At 36.3% G+C, this 18,882-nt stretch overlaps 1 protein-coding gene across 1 annotated transcript in view; it reads right to left on the reverse strand.

Annotated features, from left to right (window-relative positions):
• LOC108687041 overlaps positions 1 to 13,452 on the reverse strand; it is a 17,902-nt gene extending 4,450 nt beyond the window's left edge. Inside the window, exons 1-5 of the mRNA XM_018192635.1 lie at positions 13,209 to 13,452; positions 12,524 to 12,728; positions 6,193 to 6,432; positions 190 to 251; positions 52 to 96 (exon numbers count right to left, since the gene is read on the reverse strand). Of these exons, the coding sequence (XP_018048124.1) occupies positions 52 to 96; positions 190 to 251; positions 6,193 to 6,432; positions 12,524 to 12,728; positions 13,209 to 13,375 (719 nt within the window). The 5' untranslated portion in view covers positions 13,376 to 13,452. The remainder of the gene's footprint in view (positions 1 to 51; positions 97 to 189; positions 252 to 6,192; positions 6,433 to 12,523; positions 12,729 to 13,208) is intronic.
• Between the last annotated feature and the right edge of the window lie 5,430 nt (positions 13,453 to 18,882).

Genomic DNA, 18,882 nt, shown 5'->3' on the forward strand with positions numbered 1-18,882 from the left:
AGAATGACAAAAATTTATTACTGAGGGGCGAAAGAAAATCAATATACTTACCACTCGCATATCGCCGGATACAAGTGTTCAAGATCCACCCGGAATCTACGACAAGAAAATTCGTAATTATATAAATTGTTCATAACTGCCACATATTATGTTTTTATTTTAATTTTTCTCATCATATTTAGTACTTACTCGCCGATACCATCGAAAATCGTCTCGCGCGTTGTCAGTTTGCTGTCGCTGTTTTTGCCATTCTGCAATGCGCAAAGGAGAAAAAAGGAACGATCGTAAATCAGGTTTGCCGTAGTTTGGACAACACAGCAATATACACAGCAACGTGCGAGCAGAATATCGTGCAGGTCAAAGTAAAAGCAAGCCTTACGTAATTTGGATTCAAGTCAGAATAGAGAAAGCAGTCCCCATCCGGTCGGAGGCGAAACAAACGTTTTCTGTGCCATTGATTTCTATGTCCGCGGAAGGGTAATGTGCGTGATAAAGTTACGTATTTCACTTCAAATGATAATGTCCGCATAAATTCTTAATGCGTCATGCATTAATTAAGCGATTAATCAGCACGTTACATTATGCCGCAACGCCGTGTAATACTCGAGTCTGAAATATCAATATTTTCTCAATATGTGATAATTTCCAATTCTATCCGCTTATATGTGATAAGTAGGGTATACAAGTTTTTGTACAAATTGTATGTGAAAAAACGATTTTTTTTTTACGTATGCTATATTGTGTATGTAACAGCTTGCGCAAAGTCAATTTTTGCACAGTACATCGAATTATGCACCTGCGTAATGACGTTAGTGAATACTTTGAACTTTTTGCACACGTTTGCGATATTGGAGAGTATTAATCGGTTTTCGCTGAGGAATAAAAAATGTTCGATTCCGCTAAATAGCGAATACCACGCCGCGAATGTATCTGTCAGCGTTTGTTATGTCGGATATTGCAAAAGACCGCGCGACGTGTCGCATAAAAATATGCGGTAGCAATACTGTGTTTGCAATGTAATGATAATTAGAGTCGCGAGCGCGTGGTCGGTCTGCAAGAAACAAGTGTTTATCAATGCTAAGAACTATATAAAATTACTAATATAAAATTGTTACAGCAGCGAACTATTTACCTTACCAGGCCCCAGCAGATTAAATTAAATGTAATTAGAACGTGTATAACATTGCAGCATTTGATAGCGCGATATCGCATGGCGTGTCACGGCGGAAATACAAATTTATCATAATTTATGCTCTCACTTACATCTTGAAACAATTTTTAAGCTTTCTCATCAGCAAATTTCGAATGACATTTTTTGTATCATTTTATAAAGGTCAAATGCGGTAACCTCCATCATCTATCTCTATAATTAGATATTTTATTCCGTGGCACACGTGTGCGACTATATCTCTACGAAGATACGTCGGTTCATGTATGCTACCGCTAAGCATGAAAGGTTGCATTGTGATTAACCCGTCGTCGATTATATATCCGTGCCTATTTCTGTTGAACACTCGAACGAACCAACTTTAATCTTGTGCCCCAACCATCGCGGAGATCATGATGTAACGCCCTGTGACCGTACGGTTCCCAAACTTGTCTCATTTGCCATGCAGATTATTGCAGATATCATGTATCTCGTAATCTATCAGCAATCATAAATTTCTAAACCGATGCTGATCGAACGACTGCATGCGCGACGCATGTAAGATCATGGAGGTAAAAGAATTTTAACGAGTTTCATGCATATGCAATAATTAATCGTGTACGGAAATATCAAGCTTAACTTTGATGAGTTCTTACAAATTTCAACGACGTGCTTTCGAGATATATGTAAAATTGAACATATAAAAAGAACGATTTTGCTGAGATATTTAAAGATTTAGATGGATACAGATCTGAAAATAATTTTGTGGAAAATTCAAACACGATGAGTAATACTGCAAAAAGTTTTGACATTCTAGCAATTTGCGCGCCCTACATAATAATTTTAATAGTCCATTAAATTATTTTCAGATCTAATTAAATTTTTAGATCTTTCAGTAAAATTGTTCTTTCCGTGTATATTTCGTTTAAATTTAAAAATCGAAAACAAACGAAATTCAAGATTTTGTCACAGTCCTTTATAAGATATACTATACCATAAAAGACTCACGATGATGTCGTACACGTACACGATAAACACGTCGATTTTGGTAGTATTATTCCGACGTTATGAATCATTTTGTTTCCATTCGTGTTTATCAACCATTAAATTAGCTTTGTCATGCATGAATATCGCATTGTCAAGTGATAATCGGCTTGGCAAGCTGCATTGTTTGCAAACAATATTCAACGATATAATTAATGATTAAATACCAAGGATGTAATTTCATATTAACGATTTGATGATTTTAGAATAAACAGTAATTAATTATCATCTATTTTCATGTTATTATACATTTAATATATGCTAAATACGATTGATCGCATAATTTATACTTAAAACGGAAACATTAAAAATATAAGATACATATTCAATCGCATCGCAACTAAAAATATTGATTTCATGTATATTTTAATGATTGTTAATCTTTAAAAATAAACCGATTGAATGTCGAGTTACGCGTTCCTTCGAAATAAATATTAAAAAAAAAAGTTCTCGATTATATGAAACGTCAGTATTATATTTATTGTAATAAAACGCTGATTGGTTCGATTTCGTGAACAAATTGATAAAATCATTTATTATTAACAGATAGAATTCGTCGTTAGTAGAATTATATCGAAAAAATTATAAACTTACTTACAGTAGAGCGAAGATAAAATATTAAAAATAAGCGCGACACGAAAGTTTTACGGATTTATTGCAACTCTTTGTCTATCCGAAAAACGTGAGCCAAGATATTAAATAACATGAAATCTCGAAGTGTTTCGTGAGAAAATTCCATGATGCCGATCTCGATTTTACACATGTTGAACGTTCTCACACATTTCAGAATAATGCAAGAGATTGTGATTGCCTTGCAGCAAATACCGTATGTTGTTCTATTTATTATTAATGTCCGTCGTCTCTGCACGTTTCAGCAAAATTCTCCGCAAAGACATTAAATATTGATTTTTCCAACGAGTTTCGCGGCAATTCGATTTATTGAGCTGGAAATAGAGAGAAGATTCAAGGCCGGAGTCTATTCAAGGCACTGCTAGAAACTACTCATCAGCGTCTATGTGCTAATACACAGACCAGTCTGGAGTACCGGTAAACAGTAGAAATAACGAAACTCATCTCGAGTTCGCATGCCAAAGATAGTCCTGCTGAATAAAATATCTCGACATATTAGACATTTTGCTTCGTCAATGCTGGCTAATGTAAATAACCACTATCGTGATGTTGTTTCGGAAAGTTTCGACGAATTCGTAGAAACGAGTGTAGAGTATAGCCGAATCGATTTTCAATAGCCAGTGATATGGACAGCAATTTAAATGACCTATCTCATAACTATTGTGAAACATTAACGACATATACGAGCTTGTGTTTTCGATCGAGCTGATCGCGCAAACACTGATAACTCTATGTCAATTTACTTTGACGGGATGAGTAACGTGCGTTATATACAACACAATGAGCGCATTTCAATGAGCGCAAGTCGGCCAATAATCGCACGTTACGATTCCTGGAAAACACCGTTTCACCGCTCGAGAGACATTGTGAATTTCCTGGTTTCACATGCGAACGTCTCTGGAATCGCTTAATGCACACCGCACGGGATCGCAAAATGCTCTAAATTGCCTCAAATTGACTTAAATTGCAAGATCCCGCGTAATCGGTATATCAGTAAAACTAGTTTCGTGAATTTGCCGAATATCTTTACTATTGCAATGCACATGTTGTTTACATCACGATAAAAATTGCACATGTTTCTAAACTTCGTATTTTCCAAGATAATTAATGCTTTTGTTAATAACGATAATTGTCTATTATAAACTACTGTATTACAATAACGTCATCGCAAGAGTTAATATGACTTGCATAGTTTTTAAAAATATTCTAGACAAGAACTAATATGACTTGCATTTTCAAAAATATTCTAGCTAGAAAGGAAATATATATATCTAAAATTAAATTTAAGAAATTAAAAAATCTAAAAAATATACATTTCTTAGATATTAAATGTATCTGAAGATACTATCTGAATAAGAATCATAAGCGTGTTATCTTGTCGTTTTTGATACGAATACAAATAGAATCTCTTTGTTCGAAACCTCCTATTGTCCGAATAATCTCTATTTGAACACCCTACTATTCGAGCGGTCTATTATCCGAACAGAATATCTCCTTATAGAATACATCCCTCCCCTCCCCCCCCTCTCTCTCTCTCTCTCTCTCTCTCTCTCTCTCTCTCTCTCTCTTTTAGAAACAACTATACTTCCTGCAGAAGATATGAAAGATAGATATCAGCTAACGGGAAACGTCAATATGTATGTGTGCAACGGTGGCTGAATTAAATAGAAAAAAAGAAAAGAACTTTATAAAAATCTACTTACGATCTTGGAAAATTACTTTCTACAGTAAAGCGCTTTTTCGACTAACTCATTAACAATATGGATTATCTGTGTATTCCTATGTGCGAAGAATATTGAAAAGTTTAATGCGGTTTACTTAAAATGAAGTATGAAGTTTGAAGTCCCGCATTGCCGGTTGCAATCGATACGATGCTAGCCGTGTCTTTTGGACTTCGTGACGCGAAATCTATTTGCGGCGGCGCGCTATCAGATAAGCGTCCCATGTAACGTATTTATAATCTACAGTTCAGGTCGCTCGTAATATCTACGGTTACCCAGTTACGTTGTCATTGATGCACCGCGGTTAGGGACAAATTGTTGCTCGTTAGATAGCGACCGGTTGAAAAATTTATCGGCCGTTTTTCATCCGAACGCGATATCTGTGTCACAACGGAGCTATGTAAATCGTGAATCGGTTGTGTCTGCTGACAGGTTGCAGACACGAGGTCGCGGATAGAACAAATATTCTGCGTTATTATAGCCCTGTCGTTTAACATGTCATCAAGTTTCTGGGTAAAAGTGTTACACACGCTATCGTGTCGTTTCTTCTTTTATAAACTACGTGTGTCTTCGGCTGTGTTGCGCTGCTATTTATATTTTCTCCACCGCAATTTTTTAAGCTATAAAATGGATCGAGAATAAACTGATTTAAATCAGAGATCCAGACATGTAAAAGCAAACTGTAGAAAAACGGAAAATAAATATGAGACGCCAAACAAAGCATAAATCGTCTGTCTTCCTCCGCCACCCCAACTCTCTATTTTTCTTTGGAAGGAATGATAAAAAAATATCCCGAAGTGAAATATACTTGCATACATGAAGTACGCGACAAACGAACATGTCGCGTAGAACTAGACATAAGGAATGCAATTCTGGGATTCTGCTAAATCCACCATAATTCTAATCCGCGTAGCAACAGGGTGGCGCGCATACACGCGGTATTTCGCACGGGAAGGTATTACACGGCGGGATTTTTGCGAGTCCCATCTGTGCAGCGCGCACTGCACAGAGAACAGGACTGGTAAGTCATTCCAGGCAAAGGCAACGTCAGACGATGCCCCCGACTCGGCAAACATTCGTCGTGTCGTGACAAATGCCGCGTCGTGCGAATGAGGCGTGCACTCGACAAGTCTCTAATTGAAGGTGACAATGCGACAAAAATTTACGTACAACGCGCTCGCATTCATCAAATGTTTGGTAAAGGAGAGCGTCCGGGAGTCATACATTAAATACAGGCGGAGAGTCTCGCAAAACCAGACCGACCGACGCAACTTTCTCGACACATTGTAGAGGCAGACAGTCGCGAAGGAGGCGAAGGTAAACGTCACGAGGCATGCCGCGGTGAATCGCCTTATTGCGGAACACACACATGCACATGGAAAAGGGTGCTCAACTTGGGGATTCACTCGACAACTTGATCCATTTTCTCTTTATTTATTAACGACTAGATATGTCGCGCGCGTTAGCAGCAAGAAACAAAATAATTTGAATCAAAGACAGAGGAAAAATTGTATAATCAGCATTGTAAAATCGTGATCGTCCTTAAGTTTGAACTATCCTCAGATTGAGTACTCTCTTCTACCTAAGGAGAAGGCAAACAGGAAAGCAGTGAGACCAGTAAGCGTCCATCTGTTCCCAGGCGCGACTTACCAGCGTAAGTAAGGCTTGCGCTGACTTTTCCTTCAGCACGGACGCAATCTCGTCGGTATAATGAGTCTCGTCCACGTCGTATCGTTTCTTGAAGTCGTCCAGAGTATGCAGCTTGCCCTGCCAAATCGCGTACTCGGGTGGTAACCTCGGCACGAAGAGGATCGAGGCACCGGAGTTCACGTCGATAGCGCCGTAACAGCCTGGCTCCTCCACGCCGAAGCACCATTGAAAGAACGACTCCTGATAAAGAGAACAAATAAAGCTATATACGAGCTGCGAAAGAGTACGGAAGTCGCAATAGCAATGCTGAATAATAGATGAACTTCGGAAGAAGAACGTCGCGTAATAATAGCGGCGCAATATCATCTCTTTAAATAACTAACTCTAGAAATAGTCTATAACAGCATGACAGTGTATATTACTATCTAATGTACAAATACTTTCAATCGTACACAAATGTCACAAATAGAAAATTATAAAACATAAATAAAAAGCCCGTAAAGGTACCAACGGAATAATGAAGAATGAAAAAGATACGTATACGATAAATGTTTTTCTTTTATTGCAAAATCGATAACGATATCGCTTGCGTAATCGAGGTGAAGAACAGTGATCGACGAGACGGAGAACGTTTACAGCAGCAATATTTACGATTATTTCCACGCGTTCCCGTTCTTGGAGATGGGTTCTTTTCTCGAAATCGAATGTCGCGGTACTTATTCCTCCTCGACTTCTCCCTCGTGCAAATAGGTCATCACGCGATATTACATGAGAAATCGATGCTGCCTCGAACGGCGCACGCCGAGTATTCCCGTACTGTGTTTGAGAAGATACGTTGATATCGCCAGGGCCACGTCATCGAGTCGATGCCCAGGTACCAGTCGTCGTCGAGTTCCGATCGTCAACGAGATTTTTCTCAACTTCGAATAAACGACGTTTCACAATTGTGCGAAGCGACGTCCTAGAGCGTCAGTCTCCTTTAAGGATACGGATCGCCGACTACGACGAACGGAATTTCTCTTTGCTTTCAATAGTCGAGTCTTTTGTGTTTCTATCTTCTTTTCTTGTTTTGAACGCGATAAAAATACTACAGCAGATTCTCCGCGGCGATCTCACGCCCGGTCGGGTCTTGAATTCCCTCGGAGGCTTCGAAAAAGCTTGTACAGGAAACAGGATCACGCGAGTGTGTCCGCGCCGGCTTCCCCTTCGCCTGTGATGGCCGAAGCGGAAATGCCGTTCTTAGTTTCCACTGTTCGGTGCCGTTTTTATCAGTCGAACCGCCGAGGTCGCATCGCCCAAAGGCGTCTTAAAAGATCTTCCCACCTTTTTGTATTAAAATTTTGAATCCTTCTGGGTTATATACAGGTCAAAACATTTTTTGGACTCAACGATAATAAAACGATTAAAATTACTGCAGATTAAAAAAAAAAGAAAACAAAAAATAAACAACCTTATAACCTGCGGTTGACACCAACTAAAAATAACATAATTAATGTTATTAATTAATGTTATTTCACACTCAATAACAATGTAATTTATGTAACACCGCGTTCAACAATATAAATATAGCATCGTATGTATTATATTACATTTATATAATTCTTAAGTGTAATTATAACATTGATGTTAATTTGTGTAGGCTGGATATATTCTAGAATCATTAAAATAATACATCTCCTTTTCATTTTGATTAATCCTTTGTGACTCATGTTTATACAAGCTGGCTGAGTCTACGCTGGTTTCAATCAATTCGTTGATAAAGATAATATTTTAGTCCTACTTTGAAGAATACATGAGAAAAGTATGGATAGATGAGTGAAGTAGGAACAGGTAGGAACAATGTAAACCAAGTCCCATTCTTGGCTTTGTAAATGTGTGCTGAAGAGAATAAAATTCTTCTTCTTCTTTTATTATTACTTTAGACCTGAATGGCATTTTTACTTATAAATAAGTTTTCTCTGAAATTTCACACACAATCAGTATTAGACTGTTGAAAATACGAAATAATCGAGGACTAAAAAGAAAGAAGTGTATACGGTCACATATGGGGAAGGAAAGAGAGAGAGAAAAAAAGAAATACGGCAGGTGCAGGTTGCGACGAGAACGGATCTACTGTATATACTTGATACAACAATATCGCATCTTTAGCGACATTGGCGGAGGCAGCATCGCCGCCGCCGTTGCCATCGTCGCCGTGGTGAGTTCCGAAAAATCCGGCAGATCGGAATTCCAAGGGTGAAGCGATGAGAAATGAGCCAAGCGAGCCCGTGCGAGTCGTAACGCGTTGCGCCTTGTTGTGTTTGGGTTCAAGAGCTGGGCCATCTCACTCTCTCCGTCTCCTGGTCGCTCTCAGACTCTCATTTCCGTCCGATCTCTTTCTCTCTCGAGAGAGACGAGGACGAAGATGAGGGAATAAGAGAATGAGAGAGCATCTTGAGAACGATCAGCCATCAGGTCAACGCGCTCTCGGCACAGCCAGCAGGTATTATCTTAAAGAAGTTCTGTGTATATATAGATATATACAGCAGCACGACAGAGCGTGTATCTCGCAAACACACTGACAGGGATAATATCTATTACTTTGCCGCAGCTGTTTTATATAATAAAGCGTTAATGAACGATTTTTTATAAACTTTCTTCACGAATCTTTCTCGCACCTTGTATGAAATATTCCTAAAAATCAAAATAATTTTCTTTTTCTTTTTTCAAAGTGTAAGTATAATTTTTAAAAATTATACTATTTTATTAATTTATCGAATTATTTAAGAACTATTATCGCTGATTCGCGAAGAATAGCGTATGTACTAAGCGGACAGCCAAGAACACATTGAGAATACGACGACGGCAGATTAATGCACAGCTGCATTAAGAAAGAATCCGACGACGAAAGGGTTTCGTATTGATCGCAACGTCATGCAACAATAGCGCCGTAATATCGAATTCAGCACGAGTACGTCGTTTTAACTGTCGAGTGAGCGGAGCGAGCGCTGCGCACAAAGAAACGAGTAGTGCACGCTATTCGCCAAATTAGAAACTGGAACACCACCTTGATTGCATGCATGCGGGATACTCCGCAGAAGCACCGGATGTACCAATCGTGAATCCAACAAATTTCCCATCGACTCTTTTCTCCAGAAATTGTCTGCTGTTATCCTATTTTTAATCTTTGTCGTTAAATATTCCTAAAATAAGAACATAAATTATATTAATATCGATTTCTTAGCTCGAAATTGCAAATAATAAAATTAAAAGATCAAAACAGGAGCAATTGATTAGATCTAAGCTTAAAACTAGTTTATTAAAGCATCAAGAAAAGATTAAAACTGGTTATTAATGTATAATGCATGAAACGACTGATACTAAGTCTTCTACGTTCTATATATTGTATATTAATGAATAACTAGTTTTAATCTTCTCTTGACGTTTTCATAAACTAGTTTTAAGCCCAGATCTATTCAAATGCTCGTGTTTTGACCTTTCTACCAATTTTATCATAAATTATATTTCTCCATTAAGACCGCTAACTAATACTTAGAAGTGAATGGATGAAGATCACACACAATATACAATTCTCTCTAAGCTCATAAACTCGGCGCAAACGTCGCTTGAGAGGATTAACAATGACGCAAGCGTAGCACAAATTCGAGCTGCTCTGGAACATCTCGAGATAATGTTCACGCTACAAAGACCATAGCGCATTAAAAAAAAGACGTAACCAGCAGAAATGAAATAGGAATCTTCCAGTCGTGATCGAGTCCTCTTCTTGTGAATTTACTTCGTTCAAGTTCCATTTTTTTTTGCGAGTCAACCGCAAAGATATCCTCTTCGTTGCGTTTATAATTTCTATTTTTTCTCCGTCGTATGAAAATTTACCGTACGAATTTACCGTAAAGCAGAATGATCTTGTAGGCGAGCAGTAATTTGGGTCGAATTGTGTAGCCATGTTTAATGCACTGAATGCAGATAATGATTATCAATCCGTGATAAAATACTGAACATCCATCAGATTAGAACCGAAAAACGTAGTTACATACTTAACTAATTGACGTTTTTACTTAACTAATGGCTCATGAATTTCATGTTAGTTTATGAATTAAAGAATAAGTTATATATGCAAATGATGAAAAATGTTGGAAATATTATTTTTAGACGTTAACAATAGCCGTAACTTAAACGAACAAATTCTGAGCAATGTAAGCGGTTAGTACTTATAAGCACACAAAGATCGCTCGCTGAGCGTCGAGTACAATCGGCTCGAGTTCTTCACATATATTTCACATGGGAACGCAGTCAGAATATATTTTAACATATGCACCTGGCACGCTCAGCAAAAATTTTTTCGCGCTTATATTCTCTCATTAAATAAAACGAGTTTTTAAATGTGAAATAAAGAAAGATGTGAAATTTAAATAAAAGATGAAAATATCGCTCATTTGCTATAACAAAAAATTAGTTAATATATTTTAATTCTTAAATTTTTATAATTTTAATTTTTGAAATGCAATTTTGATCAATGTAAAAATTGATTGTAAATGAAAAAAAAGTATATTTAAAAAAATTTTTTTCACTTTTCTTTATCTTCTTTTTTTTTATAAAACAATTTATTTTATAAACAATTTAAAAATAACAATTTTTTAATTGTGTTGATGTGTAGTTAATTGTAGTAAATAAGAGATATATGCAAATAAATAGAAGATATGTGTGTGTGTGTGTGTGCGTGCGTGCGTGCGTGCGTTTAAGTAGTTAAATAAGTTTTTAGCGTAGCCAAGAAATAGACGAAACAAAATTTTACTTTGCCGCACAGTGAAAAATTCACGGTCAATCGCTAAACAAAGCGCGGCTTTGGAGTACGGACGGATGAACGGAGTGGCCGATATGTTTTTGTAGAGAGTGCCGTCCGAACGGTACCTCAGTTCTAGTAAAGCGGGTTTTAAAGGCAATCTGCCAGAGCATTCGTCTGCACGCCAAGAGCGTGTCTCAACCGGATCATCGCGTCGATTTTCAGTTCGTACTTTGATGAGAACGTGTTTTCGGCGATGTAAATGCAGCGGAACTCTATATACTAGAATAGTCCAGTGGAGGGGTTAGTTATTCATGCGAGGCGAGAGTTCATAAACTTCCAAACAGAGCTCCTGATAGAAATCTCCCTACCATTCTGCTGCATTGTTATCGCCATGTATTGTTACCACGGAAATTAAATTAATCTCAGAAAATGTGAGAGTTCAGAGGAAGAAACGCAGGTCGTTGCATTATACAATAAATAAAGCAAAATAAAATATCATATTGAAGGACAAAATCGTAAACTCTTAGAAACATGCACACTCTTACTTTATAAGATTTCCACGATATTTGTCATGTGATAAAACACGTCAGATAATAATATTTGGTTTTCGCATCTCGTAAAGCCTGATACCAGTCAGACTGTATCGAGTGAGAGCTCCCAAAAAAATTTTATTACAATGAATTACAAACAAGTTAGTGCAAGGCAACGTAAACACTTTTTTCTTAGTGTTTAATTAATTTTTTATCGTTTGTTTTTTTCTTCATGTTATTTTTCAATATGGAATAGATATTTTAATAAAAAGCACAAAAGTTTTCCTTTGTTATAATTATTCGAATGTCAATGTATTTTCGCGCAAAGTTTGAACATGTTAACTAATTTCAGCATATTATAAGTGTGTACATTCATCATGCCAATCTTATCGATGACTAATTAGCCAACATACGTTTCGTATCAGTCGTCGCAGTCATGTAGTGATAAAAAAATTCGAGTTCGGCGAATTCAATTCGCAACTGTATTCCTTCGCGCGGTTTTACAATCTCTTTGGCGAAATAAATCTAATTAACTTTCTCACACCGATGGCAACTACTATTAAATATCTTGCAGCGAAGTTCAATTGTCTTTACGGTCATTACTCCGGCAGAGACGTGCGATAAATAGTCGTAAAAGTCGGACCACGTAATTGCGGTTAAATCTTCGGAATTCCTCCATCAGTCACGATCCTGGACTTTTACACGGTATTTCTGAGAGATCAGGCAAGGAAAAGCGGTCTTTTCTTTTTTTATCGTAGTTCATTATTCTTTTACAGATAAATTTTTTAATAAAAAAAATTTCTTTCGATACTATCGAACTTCGAAATTTAAAATCTGTATGTGAATGCAAAATTAAAATTCAAAATTGTACTCTCTTCGTAAAATAGAAAAAAACTTTTTCGCGCGTCTTGTCCGAAAAATTTGGATCTTGCACATGTTGGCGTTTTAAAATACCCAAATCAATTACAATTCCATCAATCTAACAAAGAGCATAATATAATAGCATGTAAGTACGCACCTGTCTGAAAGGCCACTGTATGTCCGTGTCGTTAAAGGGAACTTCCACACCACCTTGAAGAACGATGAAAGTGCCTGGGATCCAGCGGGTTTCATTCGGTTTTGCTTTGAGACGTGAGACGAGTCGTTGGCGATTATCGCAAAAAAGGGACATGGGCACTTTTAAGGTCTCACTTCTCCGCCAAAAGTGAGGGTTTCTGTTGCATCTAAAATTATGACTCTTGAATTAGTAAAATATTATCGAAAACCGATTGCATCTAATCAATTACATTAATAAGAAATAAAAATGTTCCAATTTCGTTTCAATTGAAGCTTTAACGCTACCCTAAATTCCAAGTTATTACTGAAAGTCATAAATAAAAATAAGGCACTGAATAGAATCTGATTCTGACGTTACGATACACTGTTCGCAAATAATTACTTTGCTTCCGATAATATCACTAAAACTTTCTAAAAAGAAAGTAGCCACACGTTTATTGCTTCACCCATTTAGTTCATCAATGCCTCTATTTTTACAGCGGCCTTAGAACAGTAATATTTAAGTGACTCATAAGAGTTACATCATGAAAATGATAAAGCATCATCGTGTTCATAAGAAGGTCTTAGATAAAAAATTTCAAAGCGAGAATACAAAACAATTGATGCATATAAAACAATAGAATTGACACACACAGTGCTTTACGTACAATTGAATTAATCCTGATGTTGTGCACGTCTTGAGATTTTTCTTGCGCCAATTTGTCGCGGCTTCGATTTGAATAAATTTCGAACAAAGATGAAGATTCAACGTGCGAGAAGATGAAAAAACGCGTAAAACAAAACGGCCACCGACTGCACTATTTTTAATTAGCATATTCGTTTAAAAACAACTTCAATAGATAGAATCTAAAACGTTATTTATCAGATGGAATTTTTTGAAAGAATATTACTTGTTTTTATTTTTTTTTTTAATTTTAATAATTATTTTTATATCATGAAGAATTTTTCCAAGAAAAAGATATATCTGAGGATTTTTCCAAGAAAAAGTTATATCACTATTACTGAATGAGGATCGCGTTTCAGTGATGAAAGAACGAAGGCTCTTCGTGACGTCTGTAATAAGATCACGCGTTGTAAGACAACATGCTCGATATTTGGCGTCTAGTAATTACACAGTATGAGCATAAATAGAACACTCGAGACGCGACGTGTATCTTACAAAGGAGCGCGCGCGCGCGCGCGAGAGAGAGAGAGAGAGGTGGTTTCGTGCGACCTCGCGTATACGTATTCGGTTCGTATTTTAAGCCGTGTCATTGGACGACTCGCGTCTCTTGACTGACACAATTCTTGTTCTACTATATATTCTCTCGAGACGAAACGCGTGACGGCGAGCACAGGAAACTTAGAGCGTGCTAACGAGATACACGCGCGGTAACACCGGACGCTATACTTAACTCTCTACAACCCCATGGTAGTCGCTGTCGTGCGCACGTTTAAGCTTCCCTAAATTCCGCACGTACACTAATTTAGCCGCACAGCATCGCGTGCATCACTTTTAATGTCTACCCGAAAATTATATTTAACCTGGCAGTGACGATCGAAGAACGAAAGAGAGAAAAACAGAGAGAGCGAAGGAGGAAAAGTCATGCGTGTGAACGCAACTATAGATGCATTTACAATTCAATGTTATAATATTGGTTTTTCTTGACGCGAATGACGTTGTATGTAAACAAGAGACGTACATTTGTAAATTGCTTAATTATCTCTATTAAGAATTTTAATAACGTCGGATATAGATGAAGATAAATAGATACAGCGTTTATTAATTAGCACTCTAGATATAAAAGAATGACTAACTAAAAAAAAAATAAATAAAAATAATAACGAAATAATAATAATACAAAATAAGAACAAAAATACAAAAATGAAAACAGCAAAGACAAAAATTATAAATAAGCTAGGGAGAAATAATTTATTGATATCACATGAAATAATAAAATAATAAAATGAAATTGTACAGTTCATTCACAATAAAATAATAAAAATAAAAATAATAATAATGTGTTAATGATAATGATAATTATGAAATAACAATAGAACGGAAAGAGAAAGAGAGAAAAAATAATTATATATATTAAGTGCTCTGGAATATTCTCTTCTCAAGTGCTGAAAACAAAAAGAGAAAGAATTATTATTTGACATTGGACAATACATTCTGGTCGCGAAAGGAGTGAAAACATCGCGGATCAGATGTGCAATCAATGTCTTCTATTAGCTTCATGCTGTCAACTTTCCTTAAGTTTACGCAAATGCACATTGCCGTAAAAATAAATCCAACACAAAAAAAAATAAGCCCGCGTGAAAAAAATTCCACGAGTAAAGCATTCCAGACGCAACAATCGCAAGTCCATAGTTGTATTAATTATTAATTTCCATCTGATGGACTGCATAAATGAAATCCGCATCACAATATCGAGCAAAATGCGTTCGATATGAATTTCTTACATAGTATATAAAATAAACACAAGTAAAAAAAATTACACATCAGCTGAATAAGCAGCGCGATGACGATCCATTTCATGAATTATTTTCCGAAATGTAACGTCTTAAGACGCATATAAGATAACGTTACGTCATCTTTCCCAATAAAAGGGAAAAATTGACTTTAGTTATCTAATCACAGTGAGCAAAAAGATTACGTCGTTTTCCTTGACGATGCTTTTTTTTTTTAGCCATGTTATAATCGTGTATATTCTTATCATGCGACGTGTAAACAGACAAATAACATCATTGTTTATCGACAAAAAAGACAAAACGTGCCAGCTTAATGTTATATAAAAATGTCAGTACTTAAAAAAAAAAACACAGTAAAAACGTATGGTGTGGCTCCAAATTTAGGGGTTCGCAAACAATGATAAAGACTCGTCGTTTTGTTTGCTGTAAATGTGATACGACGTACATAATATCACATGACCGCAGCTGCGAAAAGAAAAAGTTAGATAGTACCTTGAACCTCGTTCTACTCCAGTTACGTCATCGAGAAACAGACTGGAGCAAAAGCAGCAGGTTTTCTGTTCCGAAATTTTGGAGCACCGGCAGATATTTAATAATGTACACTGCTAAATTTATGTTATATATTATGTTAAATTATACCCAATTCAAACTAATTTTTATCATCTCTATAGGTCGCCATTGCTAAAATTAACTAACTATAATAATTTAATTCAAGAAAATGTACCGATTCAATGTTTTGATTCAAATTATAAATATATAAATATTTTGGCTCATTTAATTTATTATTTACTAAATAATCAAATTATAATATAATAATATGGACAATGTTTACGTTGAAATTAATTACAAAAATGAATTGATTTACATTTTGATACTCATGGAAGTTAAAATTATTATTTAATTCAAAATTAAATATTTAACTCAAATGTTACCATTGTTTCTTTGATATCTAATAGTAGTGTATTTATTTTACATTTTTTACAAGCAAATGCAATTTCTCTAAGCATTGAGTTACATTGGGATTCATGTTTTCATTCGTCATTTATTATCTTTATAATTTATAAAAGAAAAAAAACAGCACAAGTAACGTCGAACAAAAAATTTTCCAGTAATTTGAGAAAATAATTCGATTGAAACTTTGACTCCGCTTTGGAAGCGAAACACGGTGAGTTGTTTGAATCGGCGGCCGATCTATAAATAATTCGCAGAAAAGTTAAACGCTGATTTCGCGGAAACCGTTATGTAAAGAATGCAAAAAGAGAACTGTATGTATTTTTAAGAGAAGTCGCGGGTTCTTCCACCGTCGCTCGTGCGAAACGGCCAGCCACGTGCTTAGCATAATTACGGACAATGCAAACATAAACAACGCGTCATTAAAGTCCGCATGCAAAGTCGGGCAACCTAGAAACCTTCTTAAGCGGACGTGTTTTCTACGAGGAACTTCGTTCTCCGCGAAATAAAGACACGTCACGTCCGTCAACAAATGTAGCTAGCTGTATGTAGTACAAGTACGCTCGTCAATTTATATTTGTCTTATGAAAATGGAACGTGTAATAAACAAAAATATAATTAAGGATTGCTCTGTAGTTGTTTTCTAATATCACTGCTGTAAGGGAAGAATCGATCAACATGAGAAGACCTTCAATTATTCTGACCTACTACATGCAATGTTGTTAGCCGCGAGGCTAACTCTTTGTAGTAAGTCCATCAGCCCAACCCATTCGTTACATCTCGTGCGAATACTGTTATCAAACAGTCCAAGGGTCAACGCGAATCTAACGGAGCGCGGATGTAGCTAATCGCACGCATAACCTCAAAATCCGGCCAGGTCAGAGGAATCAGGGAGGGAAAGCGAGTTTAACTCGCGGACAAATTGGAAAGAGAGCCAAGTCGTGGACGAACTCGCAATTCACGATTTCACAATTCGATCCGCGACCTATTCGCTCGAGTATTCCATCGACCACTGGTGTTGGGAAATCGCCGTAAACGTTCGCTCACGCAGCTTGAGACTGACGTGATTTCGAAAGGAGTTCGATTCTCCATATCGTAAACACGAGAAAAGAAGGTTGCCTTCCAGCAAGAAACAGACGACACAGTGTAACACAGTGCATCATCACATCTTTATTGTTTACCAATGTTAAATAAAGATAAAATGATCATCGTGTTACACTGTTCACAGTCGCTGGAAAACACTGGAGATTACTCCGATCCGTCGCAAGTAACGTTCTCGGAGGATCGATTCTTGACAAGATGAACTCTCGCCAAAGACTTCGCGAGTCTAAATATTCCCGAATGAAAACACTCGCACGCAATTAAACCCACTTGTGTGAAGGGCAATGACACAACGGAAACACATGAATCATGATGTGTATGTACGTACGAATCCGCGCGACTGCATTCCGCCGCCATGTTGCTCGCTTGTAGATGTTTGTTGCGTGCGCGTCGCTGGCTGTCGTCGAGATCTGGGTAGTCGATGACTACTCGTAAGCGCGGCTATTGGAATCGACCAGGTGATCACTGCACTGGGTTACCCTGTTTCCAGTTTCTTTATACGCATCACGGATTGCACGTATCGGTTTCGTTATCGCGCCCGACGACACAACGATGCGCACAGCTGACAGCTCGGTCATGTGGTCGCCGAACACGTGGTAGCCGAAGAACACGACGCCAGCCGAAGAGGATCGATCGCGCCCGAACGTGGCGCGGTCGGCGATGACGTGTTTGACGCATGCTTACCGAGAAAACACCGATCCAATAAAATGTTATTTATACCAATTTTACCAAAATATTATAGATTACAAATAAGCTACATTACAGATGTGGTCAAAATAAATGCTATAAATGTTTTTACATTTAATTGATTAATTATAGAAGAAAAAATTTTATGAACTGCCTAACTAAAGAATGCTTCAATGCATTTGTAATGATACGTTGATCATATTCTATGAGAAATACCTGTTCTTTTTAGTTAAATTTCTTGGATCTTTTCTCCTTTTTTTTTGTATGTTGGAGAAAAAAAGAGAAAAAATAAACTGAAAAGAACAGCGAAAAAGAAAAGAACTAATTTTTCTTCTTAAAGTATACTTGATTTGAAGTAAACAATAATTGAAAGCAATAAATAAATAAAAGAATGAGTCCTTCTTGCAGAACTCGCAATTAATGTTCAGAGAGACTGACATTGTAAAAAAAAATACAAATTAAATAAATAAATACATTTATGTTGGAAGTAAAACTGAAATATGATAACATAATGTAAGAAATCTAGGAGAGTACATTGTACAGTTCTAGTCTATCTTATGATAAAAGTAGGTTTAGAATACAGTAATAATCAATGTAAGTAGAATATAGAAGAAAATGATATGGATAGATGTGTGCGGATTAAGTTTATTTTTATTAAATCTTCTTGGCAATATAAACTGAAGTAAATAAATATTCTAATTCGTTTTTCTATTACATTTATGTTACATTTGCATAATAATTACATAATCCAAAAATAGTCATTTTTAAGTTGTTTACAGAAAAGATACATCCCCTAATTGGCAAGCTGATATTGATTTGTCGTCATTTTGACGTCAAGATGATAACAAATAACGTCAACTTATCTTGAAGTGTTTCTATTCTTTTTTTGTAAACAACTTAAGAATATCAATTTTTGAGTTAGGTCATATATAGTAAAAACTTTAGAATACACTTTAAGAGAACATATTTTTATTCCTTCACAATTCATTATTACATGCGAACTGCATTTCAAAAATAATATTATAATACAAAATTTTGATTTCAAACCATTTAAACTCATTTTCTGGAAAACTTATTTGTTTTTTTAATTATGCGTAGAAAAATAAACAATATTGATATATATATATA

Source organism: Atta colombica, unplaced genomic scaffold (genome assembly GCF_001594045.1).
Source record: "Atta colombica isolate Treedump-2 unplaced genomic scaffold, Acol1.0 scaffold198, whole genome shotgun sequence".
NCBI classification, from domain to species: Eukaryota; Metazoa; Arthropoda; class Insecta; order Hymenoptera; family Formicidae; genus Atta; species Atta colombica.